The sequence below is a fragment of the Heliangelus exortis genome, chromosome Z (genome assembly GCF_036169615.1).
Source record: "Heliangelus exortis chromosome Z, bHelExo1.hap1, whole genome shotgun sequence".
NCBI lineage: Eukaryota > Metazoa > Chordata > Aves > Apodiformes > Trochilidae > Heliangelus > Heliangelus exortis.
Genome location: NC_092454.1, coordinates 35,805,837 through 35,826,026, shown reverse-complemented (window position 1 = coordinate 35,826,026; position 20,190 = coordinate 35,805,837). Strand labels below are relative to the sequence as shown.

The 20,190-nt window shown below is 39.0% G+C and overlaps 1 protein-coding gene across 5 annotated transcripts in view; it reads left to right on the top strand.

The window, feature by feature from the left end:
- Positions 1–20,190, top strand: part of LOC139790321 (transducin-like enhancer protein 4) — a 105,529-nt gene that overhangs the window by 45,040 nt on the left and 40,299 nt on the right. For 3 of the 5 annotated variants that reach the window (XM_071731976.1, XM_071731974.1, XM_071731977.1), the window contains exons 6-8: positions 2,287–2,361; positions 16,264–16,468; positions 16,855–16,871. In XM_071731976.1, the coding sequence (XP_071588077.1) occupies positions 2,287–2,361; positions 16,264–16,468; positions 16,855–16,871 (297 nt within the window). The remainder of the gene's footprint in view (positions 1–2,286; positions 2,362–16,263; positions 16,469–16,854; positions 16,872–20,190) is intronic. The other 2 variants (XM_071731975.1, XM_071731978.1) reach the window with 2 other exon arrangements.

Here is a 20,190-nt window from a genome sequence, read left to right as displayed (position 1 = left end):
TTATTTCTTTCAAAAACTGAATGAAAATTGAAGTGATTGCTACAGTAAGTTTGATATTTTCATGCTGTCTTTCTGTATGTTCCTTAGAAATTCTTCTACCTGTGGCTCTGGGAACATGGGAGGTGGAATTGAATGATCACATGTATATATATCAAGTGCTAAGTACCTTCCTTTACCTCAGTTCTAAAAAGCATTGCCCTAGGAAATGGTAGGAAAGCAGAGATTACTGTAAACTTCTCAGTAAATGTCATGGGCTTTTTTTAAAAAATAAATATTTTAATACCCTTTTTTTGGTATTGTTTTTTCTTTTAGGACTTGATAAAAAATGCTTTGACTCATTTTTGGCACGGTAGACCTCCACCAGAAAATGGTGGTGTATTTTTTATTATCACCCTGCTGCCATATAGAGTCATATGTCACCAGGCTTTCAGCTACATAATTGAGGAGGGCTATACGTGTCCTCTGCATGTGATGGTGGTAACACATCATCAGCAACTTGAGGCTTGAATATTGTAATTTCCTTTTTATTGGTTATCTGTGATGTTGATACATCACTGCATTTTCTTTTTTTTTTTTTCATGGTGCCAAGAACACATTTGCTCCTCTTCAGTCTGCTTTTTGTTCTTTACATAATATGCTTATAATTGACAGATTTGGTTTACACTAGCACTGTAGCTTTACAAAATTCTAAAAGGGACTGCTATGCTTCTGTTTGCAGCAGTATGTTATTTGCTTTCCTGACATTTCATTCATTTAATTCGTCTTTGCTTGAAAGCAAACAATCCTTAAAACCATTTTCTTCCTTCCAGGAGTGTTTCTAAATTATCTCCTTTGTTATTTGCATTTATTCAGTTTTTCTAGTTCAGGTCAGCACTTCTTGCAGGTGAATTTTTAGGCTTTCTTTTCCTCACCCTGGTGGGTTTTATAGGAGAGAGTTTATAGATGAAAATACCATTTTCACTCATGAGGTTTACTGATAGAGAACCAGCAAATCTCCCAAGGTAGCAGAGCCCTTCCTGACAGCTTCCTCTTCCAGGGGGCTTCAGGTTATGATGGTCTTCAACTACTCTTGTGTTGGACAAAGAAGTCTTGAAGATTTGGGTCTCCACCTTACTTTATTCAGTGTTCTGCCCCCAGTAAGGATGCATGGGAGATGTTGTTGCATTGTCTGTACCTTGGCTCCACTATGCCCTTGTACTGAGCCACAGGGGACAAACTGGAGGCTTTAAAGAGACCCCTTCAGCCCTTTCCTTAAACTTTGTGACAAAAAACGTCCAGACATTGGTTTTGATACAGAGATAATGTTTCATCATTGCAGTTTCAGCACCTCTCCAGATAGGCAAGGACTCACCCCTCACTGTGTTCAACCTGTGGCTGCAGATGACAGAAAAATTGTTCCCAGGGCAGATCCAACATCCAACTTGCAGTTTACTCTGACCCTGCCTTGCACCAATTTGTGGCTTGTAACCCTGATCCTACAAGACTGCCTGTGCAGGGGAATTTGCCACTGGCAGAGCTCAACACAGGCACATATCTGGTTGCATGATGAGGAACTTATTTTATTTGTAGTTTATGTTTTCAAATCCATCAGTTTTCAGCATACAGCAATTTTGAATTTACTGCAGGAATACAGTATCACTCAAACCGAGATAATATAACCACTGAAGCTTGTAAACTGTGTAGTTAATTAGACCATGTGTTTTTGATGGACTTCTTAAAGCTATTAAAATTTACATGTTGGGGATTGAAATAATTAGTTCTCTTTCACATGTTTGACAGAATTGTGAATGGCGTTTTAAACTTCTTTCTTACGGTTGAGCTGCTTCAAAATAAATGTACCTAGAAGGAGAACCTGAATATTCTTCAGTGATGTGGGCGCTGTGCACTTTTTAAAAATACATGCCTTTCTTTTTCAGTATGCTTTTTAAGGAAAAGAATTAAAATCAAACATTTTCTGGGGCTGTAAGGCAAATGGCTTGCATTTTAAGTTGGCATGTAAATTCAAGAACACACTGTGCTGATGAACAAAAGGAAGATAGTTCCCCATTTAGCCAGGTTGTAAAATTACCCTTTATGGAGTGAAGGTATATTAAGTAATAGCATAAAAAAAATCCTTCCCTTTGCTGATATTCGTGCTGATCAGCACAAAATGTGAGTGTCTGCTAGAAAACTGTTATTTCAAGCCCTGCATATTTATTTAAAAAAAAAAAATGATAAAAGGAGGCATCTGTGCCTAATAATTTAGAAGACAAATAATTTTATTCTGTTTCTGATCTTCATTTATAGCACCAGCAACAAGTGGTGCAAGCTGTGGAGCGTGCCAAGCAAGTGACCATGGCAGAACTGAACGCAATCATTGGGGTATGTTGTCTTTCCGTTTTCACTCGAATAGCGTTTGTAAATAGCTTTTCTTTTTCATTCTGTCTTATATGAACTCATTTTCATCGGGTGGGCAAAAGTTGTGGCCAGTGGTGAAGTTCATTAGCTTGATCTTCGTGAAAGCTTGTTACTGCCTGAAAACTTTTGCTTCTGCTGTGCTAAGAAGACTAATGAGGTAGTTACTGTCTACTGTGCTATATCCGTCCCCTGAAGCTGAATCAGTATCTGTTTTTGTTGTTGTTCTTTTAAAGTTACATTGCTTTTTTTTTGCCTACTACCTGCCAATCTGCTGCTGCAGCCACTGTAACTGGTAGCCTTTGTATAACAAGCTGTGTGTGATGCATGGGTTTTCCATTCCTGCTACCCACATCTGTTTCTGGGTGGCAGCTCAAGACTGTGACTATTCACCACAGTTTTTTATTTTTACATTAAAAGTAGCTGTAACTTTTCTTAAAAAAATAACTGAAATAACCAAAATTGATGGCAAAACGACTCACACCAGGACACTCATAGGTGCCCTACTCCTAGTCATCTAAAAATATGGGTGTTCTGGAGCCCCTGGTGTAAAGGCTTTACTGCCAGTGCTACTAGCCCAGTACAGCAGTCCTGGGAGATTTTATGGGTGTAGGCAGCCACAGTGCTTGTATTTTACAACTGGAGAGGAAACATAACAACAAAAGCCGTGGCTGTTCGCAGTACATAAAATAAAGGTGAGAAGTCATTTCTTAATAGCATATTATTCACATGTATGATTATGCAGCTGGTGGAAGCAGTTGTTTAAGTTATTCTAATGAAGACACTACAACTGCACTTCCCATCTTCTGCACCCTCCCAAATGCTTTTTCTTTGTGTATAGATTATACTGAAAAGTCTTTTCCTTTTTTTTTACTCAGTGTATCAAACACACTTTGAAATGCTAATTATTCCATTTACTTTCATTAAAATTCAAATTGCTGAGTGAAGATGTGGATAAGGGTCGCCGAATAATCAATCTGAAATGAAGATATTGCTTCAATTATGCCTCTGTCTTTTAACAAGGAAATCAGGACTCTCTGATCATTGCTGACAGTAGTGTAGAGCAGCAGTCTGATTTTAGCTTGTTTTTAATAGGCTGTTTCCAACTCTATTTTGTATCCTTCTGACCACAAGAAAACAGTGGTAGTCAATTAGAAGATATAAATGGAAAAGAATAACCTTTATTTCCTCTGAAGTGCCCGTTAGAAATAAGGGGGTGAATCAGAGCGAGTCATGTAGAATCATGAATAACATTTGTTGTATGTCTTTTACACTCCAGTGGGGAGAGTGGGAGATGAGTAATTTCCCAATTAGTTTTCATTACCTAACCAAAAATATTGCCTTCTATTAACATTTTTTGCATAAAGTAAGTGGCTAAAGCTTGGCTTCTTTGTTAAAGAAGGCTTTATATGTGGGAGCTGCATGTGCTCATGTAGAGTGTGTGTATGTGCGTGTACCGCTTTTCACATGTGTACGTGCACATGCATCTGTATGAATACTTTGCAGTCTACTTGTGTACAATTTTGCCATTCCCCTTTGTAGGCATTATGGAGTAATGTAAAGAATAATTTTATTGGTATAAAAAATTATTATATAGGTGCCGGCTATTGTACTCATTTAAGTTTATCCTGCTTTCATGAACCACTAATTCGCACAGAATATCTGAAATAGACCTGACACTTGTTTGGGAGTAACTTCTGGGAGTAACTGGGGGTTGTCAGTAACTTCTGTTGGTCTTCCCCCCCACAGACACAAATAAATTTTCTGGTTTATTTGTTGCTCTTTTAATTTATCTCTGCAAGTCAATAGAAGTTTTGTTGCCTTGAATTTTCATAACATCTGAATTTTGGTTCTGTGCATTAAAATGCGACATATATCATGTACCTCACAGAACTGATTCTTGGTTTGCTTTACTGCCTTATTTCGCTCTCATATTTTCTGTTGATTTAGGAAATACTGTGTGGGAAAAAACTATATGCCCTTTAATTTTAGAGAAACAGGAGCAATGTGGACTGAAAATTTTGTGTTCATCCGGTTTAAAGAGAAGTAATCTAATCCAATCTTTAAGAAATTCATTTTGAAAAAAACAGCATAACAAGTTATAAAAAAAACCCTTCAGGTTCTAGTTTAGTGAATACCCACAATAATGATATGTCTACACTCAGACTGATTTCAAGTCTGAATTTGTAGCATGAGACTGAAAAAGGCTTGTCATACTTTGTAAAGTGAATACTAATAAAATAAAACTAAGCATAAGTGGAAATCGTGACTTTTCTATAACACTAATTATGTTGTCTTATATTATTTTGCTCTTTGCTAAATCTGACAGAGTTTGTGTTCTTTTAACCTTGTGATATTTTAAAAGCTTCTGAAGTTCACTTGCTCTTTGCAATTTTTAAAAACATATCATTTAGTTACTCACTGAGCTGTGTACCAAACAAAGGCAAAAGCAGTAGTTGAGTTTTTCAAATACAATTGTAGCTTAAGTTTCTCTGTGCTTTTGGAGGACCATATTCAATTCACCTCACTCATGCTAAACCCCTTCAGTTCAAATGGAGGAGCCCTGGGTCTGAGTTGCAAATGGATTTTATCAGAATGGAGGGTGGAACAAAAAAAAAATTGAATGTGCACAAATCATGTCTCTTTTTGTGTTTCACATGTCTATGTTTTTGTATGAATGTGCTGTGATTTAATGGAACCTGATGAAGCACCTTTTAACTTTGCAATATTATTCTATCTTTATTGGCAAATGAACCAAATCACTGATCCGTGCAGTTTAAATGCAAAATATTGAAGTGAGCCCGGAACCTGGAGAGACTACTTGTTCTCCTGACAATAAACTAGTTGTGTTTAATGGAATGAAACACGGTTATAATGACTTCTTTCACAGGTCATGTTCAGTTTAAAACTGTTGACAGGCTGGAACAAGTTAAATATCATCTGTCTGCTCTTCTAGAGAGTTGCAGGGAGAAAAGATAACCCAAAACTAGGTATCATAAGCATGCTGCAGGAGGACTGTAAATCTGCAGGCATCCATACTCTGCATCTGGTGTTTGCTGTGGACAGTATGGTACTGAATTCTATCTTGGAGGAATTTGTAGTGCACACCCAGAACTCCTTTCCAGGATGGGTGTATTTGGATGAGCAGTATGATGCATCCAGTTGATCTTGTCATATGTCATGGTTGCTGAGTTTTTAAATTAGAATCTGCAAGATCACACTGTTGGAACAATACACAAATTGTAGTCTTAAATCAGTAATATGTTCTAATTAGGAATGATGTTTTCATTTCCTGTATTATTAAATTGAGTTGTCTAACTCTCTTAAAATGTTTTTGTTTGTGTTTTCTTTTTCTTTTTTTTTCTTTTCTTTTTTTTTTTTTTTTTTAGAATTTGTTATACTGTATATAACAAATTTGTATATAACAAATATATAATCAGAACATGCTATGTGAATGTAGTTCCATTTTGATAAGGGAACCAGGGAATTAACTTGTAACTTCATAAGAATTTTTTTAGTCTTTTTTTTCCACCTCCATTTAAAATACCTGGTTTCAGCTGCAGTTGAGTAGCAAGGCAGAAATGAAGGCTACTGCTTGTGTGCCTGTTTATCACATAGAGAGAGATAAATGTACCAAGAACTTAAGAACAGGTATGTGATGGTGTTCAAAGAAAATGCAGTTTAGCACAAGAAATGCTGAACCTCAATTTTTAGCAGTGACATTTTAATGATAGGAGGTCTGCAAAATTATTTGCCATCAATTGTGAAGGCAATAACAAGCCTTGGTGGTTTTTCACACCCTCTGTGTTAAGTGCTTTCAGAATGACAGCGTAAACTGTGTTGGAGAACTCCAAGGAAGTAAAACTGATTAAAATGTTCATGCTTGAATGGTGCTGATGGAATAGTTCATTTGGACTTTCTCTGCCTCCTGCAGCTCAAGCTGAAATATTAAAATTCAGTGGATTTAAATCTCTCTCCCCTCAGCTCAGGAAAAAAACATTACATTTTAATAGGTTTTAAACTCATAATTCATTGGTTTGGAGCAGCACTATTAAATCTATTTAAATGTTACTTGTATTACTAAGGAAATGATTTAAATGATTTTTCCTTTACCATTCTATACATCTGAGTAAAAGAAAAATGGCTTTAGTTTAATTTTTAAGCATTTTGTTTTATTATGTCACTTTTATTATCTTCTTTAAAAAATAAGCAAATGGCAGTTACTGGAGGAAAGGACTCCCTCTGTATTGTCACATGTAATCATCAGGATATAAAGTTCCTTCCTTGACACACTCCATGTCACAATTTCTACACTGTGTTGGAGGCTGGGGCTTGCTTGACCTATCTCGAAAGGTGTGTAATTTTTGGTTGCTTTCAAGTAAGTAGCTCTTTTTAACAGTTCCTTTTAAACTTCCTTTTTTTTTTTTTCCCTTGTGTAAACAGTGCCTTTTTAAAAAATAACAGTATGCCATTGCAGGCATGGAAACCTTTGAAAGCCTCACAACACAGATAAGTACACACAAGTTGTAATAAATGCATCAGTGCATGCTATCACTTCTGTGGTGCCAGAGGTCCAGGCCTCCTGCTGCCAAACACCAAGGCAATTTTAGCACAGGTGGTTAATGTACAGAGGCATCTCCCACTCCTCATGGAGGGTGGGTTGTTTCTGCCTCTCGTGTGTGCTTGTGCTTTGAGGAAGAACCAGGGGGTGTTGGTTGAGCTAGTTCAGAATAGGGGAAGTGCTTTGGTTCTGGTTTGTATGGCAGAGTCATTCCTGCCAAGCACGTGTGTTCAGAAATGGAAGTTTTGGGGAGGCTGGGGAAAGGCAGTAGGATGAGCAAGTGTGTATAGCACAGAGGCAACAGCCACTTGTCTCCCCAGCTTTTTGGTATTTCTTGTTCAAAGGCATATTAAGTGGTGGTTGAATGTTGCATGCTATAAAAGAAGTTGGAAGTTGGCTGCCTGCTCTGTGTTTTACACAGGTTGTTACAGTGGGCTGAGGTGGTATGACTAGATGGGTATGTGCTCTAAGCTGTATATATTTGTGTCCCTGAAAGAAATGTTGTAATACATTCCTCCACATTCAATTTCTCTTGTTTGTATATGGAGGATGTGTGATGATCACGGTCCTGAAATAATTTTTCATTGCCTAGTGCCTGAAATTCAATAGTAGAAGGAATTGTAGATACAGGAGACTTTTGGATAAGCAATTCTGGTTTTGAATTATTCATCTGAAGTCTGGCAAGGCTAAAGACATCTCGGTTTTGGTGGGAGGTGTTTTGTGGGGATTTTTCTTCTTCTTCCCTTATTCCCAGGAGCCAGCCTCAGAGAGAGCTTTGCAGGTGAGGCCTCATTTAAATAAGTCTCTTCCATATGCAGCATTACCATGATTTAAAGAAGCTGAAAATGAAGTATAGGTTGTTTTTAGGGATTTCTGAGGTAATTAATTAGAATGTAAATAATTCCAGGTTCCATATTTACAGGGAAAAACACTGAGGATGGATATTAGATACTACTTCTACACCTGGAATGGACTGGAATTTTCCTCTTTCCCTCCTATTTTCAGTAGCTGTGGTAGCTACTGAATTTATATTGGTCTATCACTAAATGAGCAGTTGGTAACATTGCAGTGTGAAGTGCAGACTACTTACTGTATCTCGCTGCCCATATGCTGATGCCAGAGGCCCTACTTGTTATGCTTAAGTAAGTGCATATGACATGGGTGTTACAGCTCACACACAGATCAGAGAGGAGAGCTGAATTTTGCCTCCATTTTTCTCAAGGTTTTCCAAACTATGGCACCAAAGCTATGTGACCACTGCATTTATTTATTTGAATTAGGATTTTTCAGTACAAATATGAAGAATCCTATGGAGAATTTTCTTCATGTTCTACAGCATGAACATACAATGTTTTATTTATTACTTTTTTTTTTTTCCCTTCTTTTTCGCTTTACACACAGTAGAAAGGAGAAAACACTTGCCATGGTGTTCTCTACTCCAGTGCATGGAAGCTGTCTCCAAGCAAATACATGTTTGCCACACTCCCTCAGACTCTTGGTCCATATATTAACATCAGTGATAGTTTTATACTGGTGCTTTGTAGAAGCAGAAAAAGTGTATGAAGTTTTGGTTTTATTGTGAAGGCAGGGATTTCCCAAAAATGCTTAACTGCAAAATCAGCAACTTATTTATTTGATGGAAATGCTGTCCATTTAGATATATACCCTTACTGTAAAGGTTAGCCTAAGGACAGTTATTGTTGTGTGATGATTTCATACTGCAGCATTCAGATGTCACCCATAAACAGTGCTGTATATTTGTCATGTAGACTTCTTCCCAACCATACTTGGTAGGCCATTACTTACAGCTCTTAACGAGGACTAGGACTCCATACACTAGAACAGTTAAGTGTTTAGTTTCCTTCAGATATATCTCTAGTTCTTTTGGTGTTTTCAATCCTAAATATAGGCTAAAGCAAGGACTTTAGTGCTTACCTGAGATGGACACTAAAGTACTGCATAAGGAAAATATTTCCAGATGTTAAATTCATCCATGAAGAATAAGTTTAAGAGGTCTTAAGTCTTTAAGATGTGTGATACTTCAGAATGTTGGACTTCTGTGAGATAGTTTCTTCCATATTGTTTGGTGAATTTTTCACAGAGACTTCCTTAGGATATGAATGCATCACCAAGAATTGATGAACTTATTCCAGTAATATTTCTCATACAAGACAGTACTGCTTTCCCTGTTCTATGTTTGGAAGAAGCTGAAGCAAAGAGAACAAATGGTCCTTCCACAATCTCAGAGCTGTGACTTAAATCCAGGTGATTTGATTCTTGTCAAGACCTTCCTTTATCAAAGCTGTTGTAACTGGGAAGCTGCAGTAGAGCAAAAGAACTCACTTTACATTTCAGTTATTTGACTAAGGGGAACTCTATTAAAGAGACAGAACACCTCATCTTTTGATGAAATCTGTTTGGAGAGAGGTACTGGTATCTATGCATCCTAATACCAAACATTGACCTGTGGGAAGTGGCTGCTATGCACAGGATCAGAGCAGCACCAGAAGTAGCAGTCTTTAAAGATGTGAGAATGGATCAACTGAAGCAACCCAGGGTTTTATCCCAAGCAAAGACAATTTGCTGAAATCCAACACAGAGCATGTTTGTATGTTGTAAGCATAACAAAATTTAGTGTTAGAACTTACAGAGTCACCAATCCTATGCTTCTCAATAATTGCTATCCAGAAATTTGACTTGCTGGGGACTGACTTTAAAACATATATTAAAGAAATGCATGTATGAGATACCTAACATGCATCTCTTTTATAGGAAGTCTACATGGCTCTGAGACTATACCTTGAGAGTATACTTAGAAGTCAATTATAGTTGCCACATTAAGAGCTCTGGTGATAGAATTACTTATATATTTAACAAGTTGGGTGTCTTTGTGACCAGTAGCATTACTTAACTTTTCTTCTGTTTTTTATTTGATTTGCTAGCCATTGCAGATGGTACTTTTTTTCAGTTTATCAGTCAAGAGTATGTAGCCCAGGTTTTCAGAAACTTTTTTCATGTGAGGACCATAGAAGAAGGTTATTTAGGACTCTGCTGGGAAAATTTTAGGCATTTCTAGTTTTAAAGAAAGGGTCAAGATTCAGGGACACTGGCTTCTTACTGTCCATCCATAGGAGAGAAATTTCTTCCTATTGTCTCTGGGTAGGATATGAGTGGATCCCTTGGTGAATAAGGTACTTCAACCAGTGTGCACTTACAGAGAGGATTTTTGCCATCTGCTCATCTGTAACTGAAGGCATCCAGTTGCTGTAATTGTTAGTCTTTTCTCTGCATTTATCTTTGTGAAAAGGATTTGAAGTGGAGGTTTGGCACATGTGGCACATTTTATACCACTGGGGCTCTGTATGCTGAGACTTGCATTTGGTTCTCTCTGCCTTCTTTGCAGTAGGTGTGGATTTTCTTTTCCTTCACTAGCAATCAATGAGGGACAAGAAGTGACATGCTTTGTGAAAGAATTTCTGCCCTTTATTATAGTTGAAAGTGAGTCTAAAGATCCTAATTCTTCCTCTCTCTACCCCCAGTGTGGAATTGAGATGGAGAGAAGTCCTGTGAGCAGGAGGAACTACTGGAACTCCCAAGATTCTGGGGGAAGGTGCATTTGGCCTTTTGCAGAGGACTAGGTTTTTCCTTTATTAAAATGCTAGACAAATCTTTTATTTGATAGTGGCCTGTATAATATTTTAATTACTTTTGTCCTCTGTCTACTCTGTTTCACTGAGTGAAAAATAGTCGTCAGGGGGGAAGGGAGGACAAATGGTGAAACAGGTATCCTGACAGATGTTCCCATGTATATGATTAAAAACGGAAATGTGCTCTGCATATATTGCCTTTCATTCCACAATATGATTTGGGAGATGGCTTTTTGTTCCTAGATCACTTAAAAGATCTTTGAGGCAATTTGTGGAGATATGATTCTGATAGTTTGTTATTTATGTAGGAGCTCTAAATGCTCCCCTTCTGATTAATGACAGCTATTGATTTTTTTCCTTCCCCCCCTAGTATTCTATGGAGCTGTCTTTCCTTCTGCACAATCAGCATCCCCAAAGGCAGAAATTGCTGATTCTCAGAGAGTAAGAAGCTTTACATTTGTGGTTTTAAAAAAAAAAACCAAACCAAACCTATTATTATTAGTCTCCTCCTTATTCTCTCTACCTTTTTATAGTTTTTCATTCTTTTTTCCTAGATTTTCATAGGAATGTGCATTTATTCCTCTTTCTTAAGACAAAAAGTTTTTGTGTTTTCCAGCAGATGAGCTGCACTTGAGTGTTTAGAGTTCACACCAGTATCTGGTACCTGTCTTTCACACTTTGGTTCATGAATGATCAGTCTTCTTCAAAAGAGTAAGGATAGTTGATTGCTGATTGCTCTACCCATCTACAGATGTCAGTCTGTACCACAGTCTCTTTATGGCAAACCGGTCATATTATATCTATGTATGCATCTCCAGGACTGTTCTACTAGAGGAACTGCTGCATGACTGTCTTTGCTGTGTTGTATCTTACCATCAGAAAAACCTTTTTTTGTAACGGTATGCCATCAGAGATAAAACTGTACAAAGAAAGTGCGAACAGTGCACATTGTGTCAGTGGTGGGGACAGGCATGATATATAAAAATTTGTATCATCCTAAGCACACTCATATTGTGTGTGCCGAAGGACTTCCTTTTCTTTCTGGTCTCTGAACTACTGATATTGATATTGTGTACTCTCAAGATGTTGTTTTTATGTCTATTTCCTCTTCAACTTTGTTACTTTTTTATCTGTATGCTGTCTTAATAATGATTCACCTTGAGCAATCAATCATTTCATCTTGCAAATTTAAAACAAACAGTGAAGCTCTTTTATACAGATTTTTTGAGATTCCCTCCCATCACTATTGCAGGTATTGGGCTCACATGTGTATAGATACAAAGTATCATGTTGATACCTTAGTTTGTTAAGGTTAGAAATATTTTCAGGTTAGAAGAGTATGTTCAGGTTGTTTAGCTAATGGCTTTGAACTTTCAGAGCCTGTAAGAGGAAAAGCGGTAGATTACTGCAAGGCAGAGCTACTTGGAAAGTATCCAGTAAAAACTTGAAGGTTTTCCAGGAAAACAGGCTTGAATGTTCTGACTATAACAAAAGAGCTTTATAAGATAATTTGTTAGTGGGTTTATTATTGCATTTTACTTTAAATTTGGTCTCTTAAGATGTGTTGAGAAAAGAAAGAATTAATCTAAACATCAATATTTAGAACTGCAATTATAAAAATTAGTGACACTCAGATAAGAACTTTTCACAAAGATGTTTTATCCATTTGTTTAGGTGTGGCTTTGCGATAGACTCCCTAGAAGCATATACAAAAAATTAAAACAAACAAATTAATAGCAAGCACATGTTATCTTCATTTGATGTGTACTAATATGTTTTGAAAGTTTTACTTCAGTTTTTCCTACTGAGCTGATTTAAATAATCATCTTGTTTAACCTACTGACAAAAAGAACACAGTCTTCATTTTTTGTTCTGTTCTAATTGCTGCATTTACCTTGCTCTTATATTTTTCTGGTTTGGATGCTTCTTAAAACCAGTGCAATCTATTTTGCAATTCTGTAGGGCATATTTCTTGGTATCTAACTGTTACTGGCTTTATTTTTAAGTAGTTCTGGAGAATTTACAGCATAATAAAGCCTGGTGTTCAGTCTTTGCAAATTTTCACCTATTATGCATTTATTCTGAAAATGTATGCTTGATTTTACACATATTGTAGTCAACTGTGATGGGGTTGTCTAAAGTTAACCACATTCTTGGAGTTCATGACCAAGGCTAACAGATTAAAGAAAAGATGGAGGAGTGGGAAGTGAAAGCATTACAGCAACATCAAAAAAACACATTATGGGGTTGCTTGGTTGGCTCTTTTTCAGGCTTTCCTTGCAAATTTTAAACTGCGTCAAATTTTATGACCTAAATTCATGGTATAGGCAAAAACAAATGTGAACTTTCTTCCTTGGTGGAATATTTCTGTGTGTGGAGAATGTTTCTCAGTTTTTTTACCCCTCCGTATCTTGTGCACTTTGATGACTAGAGACAAGTACATTTTTTACCACATTGTAGCCTGATGCCCAATAGATTAATAATGAATTTCTCATGTTTTTATAATTTTCCCTGTACCAACAAGACAATTAGGAACTGACACCTGTGACACCTGTGGCAGCAGAAAAGCAAAATCAGCCTGTGAATATCATGGCCATTGGAATATAGTAATAGATTTCAAAGGTGCTGTCCTTTTCTCTTTACCTTCTTGTGTATGCCTATTAGCATACAGCACTTAATTATGCTTAATTTTTTTTCTTTTTGAACTTTTATATTCAGAGGACAAAAGATGGAATTCACTGGAATTCTTGTCTTTTCTGTTTTCAGATGCGTGCCTCACTCTTGCGGTACAACAATTGCTCATCATGTTGGGGGAGCTTATAGTCCTTTCCAGTATTAGTGCAATTGTACTCCACAGCCCTCCTCTGTTGAACTTTTAGTCCCACCCCAGTTTAACAACACACGCAATATTACCCATGTATGTGTGGGAATTCTGGGTCTTAGCTTAAATTTACTCAATTTTGCTTTTCATACCAGTGTTTTCCTTGTGCCATTGCAGTGTGACTACACTGCACCAAATTTCTGCTGTATCAATTAATGACATTGTGACTGAGGGTGGAATTTTTTTTCCAGATTTCCTGTTCTCTTTGGTTTCTTCAGAAAAGTTCTCCACAGCAGGAAGCCTGTGTGTTTAGTTTTTTATTTCCTGTGCTCTCCAGGTATTTTCAGAGATCTCTTCAGTTCAACTTACAGTGAAAACACATCAGTTCTTGGCCAGAAGGGACTGGGCCAGTCATGCTGTTCTAGGTGATCTCCAGTTGCTAGGCATTGAGGTGTCATTACCAATACCAGTCTTAATGCCCATGTCTGGAGGCATTGATGATGTTGGGTACTTTGAAGGTGCTGTCTGTGCTGCTGTCTTGCTGACCTACGTAGAGAAGTTCCCAACAAAAAGCAGTAAGAAAGGAGATTGCATTCACAGTGCTGCTTTTTATCAAGCTCTTTGGAAGCCATCCTGTGTCCAGAAGGGAGGTCAATAGAACACCAGTTTGGTAGGTCAGTAGGCAGATCTGTATGGATTGTGCTTTTCTGTGCAACGAGGGACACTTCAGTTGGCAGTGAAATAGTCAAAGAGGGTAAAGCTCTGTCACTGTAGATATTCTCAGGCTCTTCGTAAAGCCTTTTCTTCATATCACAAGGGGTTCAGGCAGATACCTTCTTGCAGTGTTTTGTAGCATGTTCTCCAAAAGGAACTGGAAATTTGTTGTTTAAAATGAGACTCCACAACACAGATCATTTTGTCCATTCCTTTCTTTTTACTCTCTCTCCTCTTCCCTCCCCAAGTCAGGCATGCCAGATTGTTCCCTTGCAGTCAGGCAGCCCTGTTCACACCCTGAAGCTATGCAATACACTGTTGGCTCTTGCTTCATTTCATTGTAGTTAATTTAAAATTTGGAGAAACGAAGCATCCTTCCCTAAGAACATCAAGCAAGCAAAAAGTGATTGTTACGTTCTACTAAAAGGAGAATGTGCTGGAAGAAAATGAGTTTGCAAGCAGAGAAGGGATTCCCTTTTCTCCCTTCTATTTCTTTTTTTTTTTTTTTAATTTTTTTTTCCTCTTTCCCCCCATTTTTTATATTTTAAAATTTACTTAACTTCTTCTCACCTTCCCTGGTACTGATCTGGGTTAGATGAGTTATGTATGCCACTGCCAGTCTGATTCCACCCCCTGGGCTGTATTTCCAAGAATAAGAGAAGGATCTGTACTTCCACAGGTGGGGTTGAGGCAGGCACGCATGCATTGTGCTGCATGAGTTACCTGGCGTGAGCCGCAGTGTTTTACTTTCAGCTCACCCTTACCTGAGCATTCATGCTAAGGATGGGAGGAAAAGATAAAGTGACTAGAATCTGGTCTCTTGATTGATCAAAGAGGTGTGTTGCAAGGGGGGAAGTGTATTTATTTAGGTTCAAATGAAAAACAAATGAAAGTAGGACTTGAATCTTTAAAAGTAGGAATTAATAATGGAATGTTTTTCTGCTATTAAAGAATTTTTTTTCTTCCTCCTCTTCCAAAGTTCTGTATACAGCTGTGCAGTGGAGAGAGAGCAATCCTAGAGGACTTCTGATTTGCCCTGCCCAGAATCCTGAGCAGTGACTGCTTGAAAAAGAAAAATTCAGAGCTAATATAGTTATTGCTTCAACAGAAATTAGAAGGACAGTTACTGGACAAGACTTAGACCGGATAAATATCTTGGGATATATTTAACAAAGCTTTTTCACCTGGGTGTTTGGTGTTGACTTTTTTTTTTTTTCCCCCCTACCTTCCTACTGAATAGCAGCAAACAACCTATCTACCCTGCAAAGGTTAGTATAGCACAGAGCTTGATGCAGCCCTGGTTGAGGTCAAGCACTCCAATTCGAACCTCTCAAGGGCTTTCTCTGTGTGTCGCCAGTGTACTGGTAAAAATGACTTTAAACTCTTGTCAGCGCAGTTACTGGTGCATGCATCACAGTCCCACTCAAATAAACCTGTCACAACACAGAGTCAGCAGCTAGAGAAGAGTACAAGGGCAGGCCTCTAGCTTTTCATTCGAGCGTCACTAAACGTGCACAGAGTGCCCAATTATTTCAGCATTATTGAGCAAGCCTACAGGAGGACCCAAGCCTTGCTACATTAGATTTTCTTTAGTAATTTGCTCAAGTACCACTGAGGACACTTAAAGGGCTTAAAACGGTGGCTGCAACCAGTTTCCTTTTCTGGACTGTTAATTCAGGTTTTCTCTTTCAAATTAACTCTCACTGCATGCTGTGCAGTAGCACTGGGAGGACTGTTTAACACTAATTTTCTCAAATTTCAGGGTTGTTTTTTTTTTTTTCCATGATATGCCTGCTTTTATAGTTACATATGTACGTGATGCGTTCCTGCTAGAAAGAGTAAAATGTAATACCTCTGTTAGAGAAATAAAAATGTTACTGAGACTGTAAAATTCCTGTTGTTTTTGTTGTTGTTGTTGTTGTTCTTTAATTAGGTCTCAAGTTCACTAGTTGTATCATGTCCAAACTTACTGGGACATTTTTTAAATGTCAGATTGTTTTGAGGGTTGATATCTGGATTGATCAGGTGCATTTATTGATTTGATTAGTCACATTTGATAAAAAGGATCATTTGGACAACCACTGGCTTTCTGAACAAATTCAATAGCTGTGTTTCATTTTTCACAGCAGCAACAACTCCAGGCCCAGCATTTATCACATGGACATGGTCTTCCTGTGCCACTTACTCCACACCCCTCAGGCTTGCAGCCTCCGACCATCCCACCTATTGGCAGCAGTGCTGGTCTCCTTGCTCTGTCCAGTGCACTTGGGGGTCAGTCCCACCTTTCAATTAAAGATGAGAAGAAACACCATGATAACGATCACCAAAGAGGTAGGCCCTGTCAGAAGAATGTGTGGCTTCATTTGTTCTTTCCTTTTTTTTAAATTGTCATTTTTTTTTTTTTTTTTTTTTTTTGAAAAGAGAAAACAAAACCCCCTAGCAAATTGCTAGCTAATTGCTCCAGTATTTATTACTTAGTGGTAGCCAGAAATTGCTAGAAATTCAGTTTTATAAATCTGGCAGTACAATATTAATAATTAACTGTACAGAAAAGTTAACATCTATGCAATTTATTATTTAACAGACATCAGGATTCTTTCTTCTGAGTATGATAAATGTATAATTTTATGTAAACTAACCAGTACTTTTCTCTTTCTCTCTCTCCCCACCTCATCATCCCCTGCCACCACCTCCTCCTCTCTTTGCTCTGCATACAGACAGAGACTCCATCAAGGTAGGACTATTATTCTGTAGGTGTAAGGTGTGGCTCAAAAGAACTGCACACTCTGCTCTTCTAAAGTATGTCCTAGCGTGGTGAAAAAAGTCACTGAGGGAAACTGGGGGTTGTTGCACTTGTCTTGATCAGCAGAGCCCTGCATCACACACAGAAAGAGGCTGGTAGTGAGGCATTTAGGATTTCGGGCAGTGTGCCATCCAGTAAGTTTGGTGGAACAGCACTGAAGCTGTTCCTAGATATAAGGAAAGGGCTGCTGAGGGTCTCTGCCCAAGCATTAGCCAGTGGTTTTAGGACATTTGGAGGCTGTACGTGGTAGTTCTTATGTGTCTTAATAAGGCAGTTACAGAAGAAGAGATCTTTCTCTCACAGGGGAGAGGAGGGGTACTGCCCCCTGTCCTTGCTGAAGCAGTTGGAGAGGAGCAAGCTGCCATTTTTCCTACCCAGGTGAAGATGGTGCTTGCATTGAGGAACCTGCCTTCCTTTTCCAAAAGTTCATTTTCAGGCTCTGAATGGCTCTGCAGCATACAAATGGGCATCACCCCACACCTGGTAGTGTTTATATGTACCTTGTGGCTCATGTGATTTTAAGCATATAGTGCCTTATGCCACCATGGTTCAGTGAATACTTGTCCATACTGGATAGCCACCAGAGTGTCTCAGAATCTCCTGGGGCTTCAGTGCTGCAAGTGAGGAAGTGCATCTGGGCCCTGTCCTCTCCTGGATCAATCTGCTCTTCTTGCTGCAGGAGGTTTACCAACTTGCACCAGACCCAGCTGGTACCAGCCAGGCAGTTACCTGCCCATGATGGGGAAGCTGGATGTGATCACAGAGCAGAGCCCAAGTGGCTTGCTCGTGAGCATAATTTTAAGCCTTTTAGGTGATAGTGAGCTTGAATTTAAAGATACATTTTTATTACAAAGGGTAAGAAAAGTGCTTTTTAAGCACTTACAACCAATTTGTTAAGTTTTTGACAGTGCTCTTTTTGGGAAGATGTAGTTTATTCTTGTCAGAAGAGGTGTTCATAGCACGAGTCTTGGGTGCATTATACAAGGTGACCAGGATCTTGCCAGGCAGATGTTACTGGTGTGCCCTAGATAGTGCAGGGAGGAGCACAGTGCTGGTCACCATCTTTGCCCCCGCCAGAGACCGGTGAGGCCAGGGCTGCCATGTGAGGGGCGATACCTTTGCTTCTCTGGCAGATCCAGGTGGGGACGTGTCCCACAGCCTTCCCCAGTGTGCCCGTTCCACCACTGGCAACTCTGCCACGTCTCAGCTGAGTGCAGCTGAGCTGATGGTTGTCAGTTTTCCTGTTATGCACATGGCTCTGCATAAAAACCAAGAGCTGACAGGAACTGTCAGTTTTTCTGGTGAGCGCGAGAGGCACTGAAGTTGTCTATCTGCCAACACAGGACAACAGCGCATCAGATTCACTTCAGCTTTCTTCTCATGAGAGCTGGAAACTGGTATTATTGCTTTATGAGGCAAGACTAGCCACAGATTAATAATGATTTTCCTAGAACACCCCCTGTTCCCTGTTTACAGATAAGTTTAATCAATTTTCTTTTTTTCTGCACCCAAACAAACATGTATGACAGATACTGAAAAGTGGGAATACAAACCCACCTGGTTTCTTTAGTGAGTTTGCATACCTGTACTTTTAGAACCATGAGTGTTTCACTCAAGGCAGTGAATAATACCAGTGAACTACTGGTATATGCCAGTAGCTGTTTGCTAGTCATGTTTCCGTGGGATGATGGGATGTTTATGCTGACATGGGTTTTGTGGGGAGTGTTTGTACCAAAACGATTGATTCTGTCTGTGAGTGATTTAAAGACACTGTTATTCATACCTCTCCGAGAGGAGGACTGAGGGCATGCTACTTTGTGCCAATTTACTTTGAAATGGTAAGTGGATGTTTGTCGTGCAGGGCTTTCAGGTTGTGAGCTGGCTTGTGTGTCAGCATTGAGGGGCTTGCTGCCAGTTTTGCAAGGTGAAATAGTTTGCTAATTTCCTTAAATGTTTTCAGTGTTGCCCAGAGTAGCAGTTAGTCCCTTGTTTGATCGATCTGTCCTCCCTTAAGTGGCTCCTGGTTAAGAGAGGCTTTTTATGATTGTCTGCTATGTGACTTGAGATGGTTTTTGTCAGCCAGAATGTACCAGTTGCCAGCAGCTGGAGCCTGTGTGCTTGTATGAAATAATTTATTCATGCAGGATAATGCTTCTTAACATTTAACAGGTAATGAACGTGACATAAATTTCCTTCTTGCTTTTAATTTTTCCCTTTCCTCTTCTAATGTGCAAACAGGCAGCTCTGGTACTCTAAATAGTAAGTAATTTTTGGCCATCTGTCAAAAGGAAATTTCAATACAAATTTAAATTAATGGTGCCTGAAATTTTTTATAGCTCCTCTAAAAGCCTCTAATGTGCAGAAAATTCTGAATCTGCTGGTAGTAATTAGTGTAGCATGTAATGAGGATATGGGCAATGTTATACAGCCCCAGTGTAACGTTTTGATATGGTAGCAAAATTTTGATTTATACAAGGTTGTGCCTGGGTTTAATTGTGAGAGACACTAAAGTTTTTTCTTGCTGATACAGATTATTAAGCAGGGCAGATTTTAGAATAGCTCATAAAGTGTAAATTTACACTTTAGTGTTTGATTCAGGTAACGAAGGTACCCTGCCCCTTGCTACAAAGAAAGGAGTTTTGGCTGAAGCATCCTGTTGCTTGCCACCACTCCCAGCACTTAGGATTTGCTGGCAGTTGTCTTCATGAAACTCGGTGTCCCCAGCTGTCCCTGCCCACTTCCTGGTGCAGGCCAGGGAAAAGGTTGTTTGCATCACTCTTCTAAACGTAACTTTTCTGCCTGGTAAGCCATGTGGGGCTTGTGTCCTGCCCAGCACCTCCCGAGAGCAAGCAGGATGTGGCAGGCTGTGGTGGGGAAGCAGGCTGCAGGCTGTAGGGGTCCTGATTTGCAGCACTTGGGGGTTCATTGTGTTCCCAGACTGAGGCCAAGCTGTTGAGCTCTAGTGGGAGCAAGGGAAAGGTGGTTAGGTTTTAGGGAAAGCTTTCTAAGAGCCAGATCTGTGTGTAAGGAGCAATGAGGGCAGCATTTTGAGAATGTGGTGGCCACACTTCAGTCAGGAATGGATCAAGTAGACATTGTCTCTGAAGTAGATAAACTCTCCAAGGCCTTTTCACTTTAATTCTCTGTGCCTTCTTTCCATGCTGCCTCCGTTCCTTCAGGATGGACATAGACCTGTTGGAGTGGGTCCAGAGGAGAGCCACAATGATGATTAGAGGGATGGAGCATCTCT